Consider the following 3790-nt stretch of genomic DNA (forward strand, 5'->3'; position numbering starts at 1 on the left):
CTTATTCTGTGGCCCAAAATAGCTTGTATTCATTTATGCACAGTGGTTCACCTTCAACAAGCTTCCCACCTTCAACAAGCTTCCCACCTCTGCCCTGCTATAGTCTAATTCTTAAGTCACTTCCCTGAAACACAGGGTTTGAAACGTCTCCCATTTATTTCCTAAGCAAGCACTGCAGTCAAATAAGCTCTCATACAAAAGACAAGGATCTTCTTTTAGAAAGATAGCTTGCAGAGGAAAAGAAAGCAGTCCAATTATCTGCATCTATCATTAATTCCAGGAGATTCCAGAGCCATTATAGAGATGCAGGGCCGGGGGGGGAGATACCACATCAGTGATGATGTTTAGCCAAGTCCCTGCTTGGTTACTTCTGACTGAGGCAGCCTTTCACTCAGCATGCTGGCCACTGTTACTCACATATGCCTTCCTCCCTTCTCAGCACAGTGGACAAAGCTTAGTGAATTCCACTCCTGAATAAAATACCTAACCTTCAGCCTTTTGCTACATGGCTTGTACTGCCTTCTGTGAATCTGACCCAAACTCATTTTTCCTGAAGCCACACACCAACCAAAAATAGATGCCTCTTGAATTCCAGATCAAATTCTTGCCACCAGACAATTCTACCTTCCAGAACAGCAGAACTTTCTTCAAATGTGTCACTACCAACACCCTCAAAGTGTCTCATCTCCCACAGAAAAGCAATGATCCCATCTAAATAATACTAAATGCTTAAAGTAAAGTTTTACAAGAGAGGATAATGGAAACCAAACTGACTATTCAAAATGCCACTAGCTGCATAATAAGAAGCATTAAGTTTTCAGGGGCTTTTTAGTCCCAGGCTACTTAAGGATACTACCTTCTAAGGGGTTTTGGTAGAAACTTACAATATAGGTAAAGCAAGATATTTTCTTGTAAAAATCAGTAGGACCGGTATGACTAAGGAAGTTTATAAAAATATGTACAACAAACATAGCACTAGAAAGAAACCAATATTACATTTGTTATTCATAATCGCAACTAATACATGTAGAATAGAGAAGGGTAGTAGGAATTTCAGTTGTAATTGTTATTCAACCTGCTCCCTTCTTTCAGGATTTTAAACTATACTATCAGAGTCACTGCAGTGAAGGCTGCTATTGACCTTCACAACCACAACCTGTTCCTCATTGTACATGCATCACACATCTAGCTGGCTCATCGATCACATACATCAACGAACTGTCTTCAGCACAGCCCAGATGTCTTTTGAAAAGGCAACATGATGGGATGCGAATAATCCAGATGATTTCAGGGTGTTTGAAGTCACCCAGGGCCTGTCATGGTGAGGTTTCCTCCATCTGGAGGCTTTTGAGGCCTCTGCTACTCTGATCAGATGATCTGTAGCAGGCACCTGTCATGTTGTTAGCCACCTTGGTCTCTTCTCCCAACACTTGCCCCAAAACCCTCAACTGTCTCATGACCCATTCCAAGGAAAAGCCCCATCCATTCCAGTTCCATATCTTGGCTTAGAGCACAATCCCTTCTACTCACCTTCCCGGTCTGTTTTTGCTTATGAATCCGTATCCATCCATAGCAGCATTTCAGTCATGTCAGCCATCATGGTATCATAATATGTGTTCTACCACACTCACGAAATTTAAAGAAACTATATCACAACTTAAAGTGCAATTGACTTAACAATTCAAAACAGTACACACTTCATATTTGCCAGTTTTAATTCTAAGAAAAGGAGTGCAATGGCAAGGAGTCAGAAGTTCACAGTGATGCATAACAAAGCTACTAACAGACATAAAGCAATGACAACCTGTATAACTTCATCCAAAAAACTACAGCTGAAGCAAAAGGAATGTACTTGACAGGACCAACTTTGTGCTTGAGATTTCACACGACAAAAAAATTGCAGTGTAACCATCCATGGCAATAAATTTGGAAGAAAAGCAGAATCAGTAGATGAAACCTCAAACTCAGATGGTATTTTTCGTTTGCCAGAAACAAGGCTCTCTTTTTAGACAATAATATAAAGCCTATTTACATAGTCAGGTCTTTGGTCAGTAATGAACAGTTCAAGCATATGCAGCAGTTAATTTAAATTAAATTATCAATCACTGCCAATGCCTGACAAAGACTTAATACTGGTGTGCTTTAATCTCAAAAAAGATGTCAAAAGGAAGAAACTCAGATCAGCATTCTGTGCGTAAACTCCAAAAGTTTATACTTTTTTTTCTAATTATTACAAAATCTGGATATTCATTTTAATCCCAAGGATCCCTTTTCATAACAGTTGAAATCAGGTTCCTAGCAAAAAAACCCTCTAAATAGAGAGCCTACCTCTCTATTTAGTAGCCATGCAACTCTAAAATATCTGTAATGTCTATAATAAGGAAATGTAGTATCTGTATACATTTGAAATTAATCATGAGTACAGCATAATCCAGAAAGTACTTACGACTGACAGTAAGCAAGGCGTAGTATGAAATGAGAGATATGGTCTTTTCTTCTTGCTTCATAATCATCCTCAGCCAAAGCCTTCAGAACATATTATTATTATTATTATTATTTCCAAGAAATAATCTCTCACAGCATCCTCAGCCAAAGTCTACAGAACTTATTATTTCAGAGAAATAACCTCTCCCAGATTAAAAATCCACAATTAATTTATCATTGCTGTTCAACAGTGTATTAATACTCATCTTTAAGACAATAAATGCAAGACTACTAAAGAAGGGGGTTGTCCTAAAGAAAGAAACCTAGACTCTCAAAGAAAAACTACATCTCTGACAAAATGACAGAACTTAAGTTTTAGGAATAGTATTTTATCACCTCTACTTTTATTCAGAATTCTTGAGTGGTGTAAAGAAAATAAAGTGCAAGAGAGTACCCTTTTTTGATTTTTACTTACTTTGTAGGGCAACTTAAGTTTGCAGCTCAAACTCCAGCTTAGTTCTGTATGAATCACTACTTCTTACATAGCTCACACCAAGGTTTTCAACTACTTTGAGCACTGGGGAAAAAAGAAGAAAAACTCCATGTTAGAGACAACATATTGAAAAGAAATCTTACTGTATCATGTCTTGGGAAATACACAAACTGGGGTAAGGCCACAGGAATTGCTTTTAGCGGTATGGGCAGCGAAGGGGTAAGAAATATGGAGGATGAGATGTGGCCCACAAGTCCCGAACTTGCCACTAGCCCAACTCTGGGATCCACACAGCCAACAAGGAAAGGGAGACAGCTAACTCTGATGGATCAGTCTCAGAACATTGGTTTCCACTGTAATGACGGAAACCTTGGATTCAGTGGTTTTCAGGAGTTCAGGGGAACTCCCGCCCCCAGCTACAATGATCGCTGTACCGAGAGACATCAAATATGTCACAACACCTAGAAAGTGAAACATAAAAACCACCAGTGTAAACCGAAACGATACAGTCCTGACTGCTAGACACCAAACGCTCGTTGCGAAATCAGGCACAGCTCTCTGAAATACCTAAAGCAACACGTTTTCCTTTAAAGGGGGTTCATTTCAGCACGAGCAGGCAGCCAGTTCACATTAATAACAGGCAAAGAGAGCACCTAAGCCCGCCAAAAATACATAGAGCCATGACAGGAAGAATCAAAAGCTTCCAGGCGGGGACGGCCGGGGACGCTACTCACGCTTCAGGCGGTCGATGGCAAAGCTCTCAAACTCCACCAGGGAGATGTTTTCCGTGGGGGGCTCCAGGTAGAACTGCAGGCTGTGAGGGTACAGGTCCCGCCGGTCCCCCGCCAGCCGGGCCTGCTTCAGCCTCCCCCG

The 3790-nt window shown here is 40.6% G+C and overlaps 1 protein-coding gene across 1 annotated transcript in view; it reads right to left on the minus strand.

Annotated features, from left to right (window-relative positions):
- The window catches only part of PRIM2 (primase, DNA, polypeptide 2 (58kDa)), a 127602-nt gene that overhangs the window by 123278 nt on the left and 534 nt on the right, over nucleotides 1–3790 (minus strand). The window contains 4 exon segments of the mRNA XM_009333249.1: nucleotides 2447–2526; nucleotides 2900–2921; nucleotides 2923–3001; nucleotides 3652–3782. Of these exon segments, the coding sequence (XP_009331524.1) occupies nucleotides 2447–2526; nucleotides 2900–2921; nucleotides 2923–3001; nucleotides 3652–3782 (312 nt within the window).

This window comes from Pygoscelis adeliae, unplaced genomic scaffold (genome assembly GCF_000699105.1).
Source record: "Pygoscelis adeliae isolate BGI_AS28 unplaced genomic scaffold, ASM69910v1 Scaffold57, whole genome shotgun sequence".
Lineage (NCBI taxonomy): Eukaryota > Metazoa > Chordata > Aves > Sphenisciformes > Spheniscidae > Pygoscelis > Pygoscelis adeliae.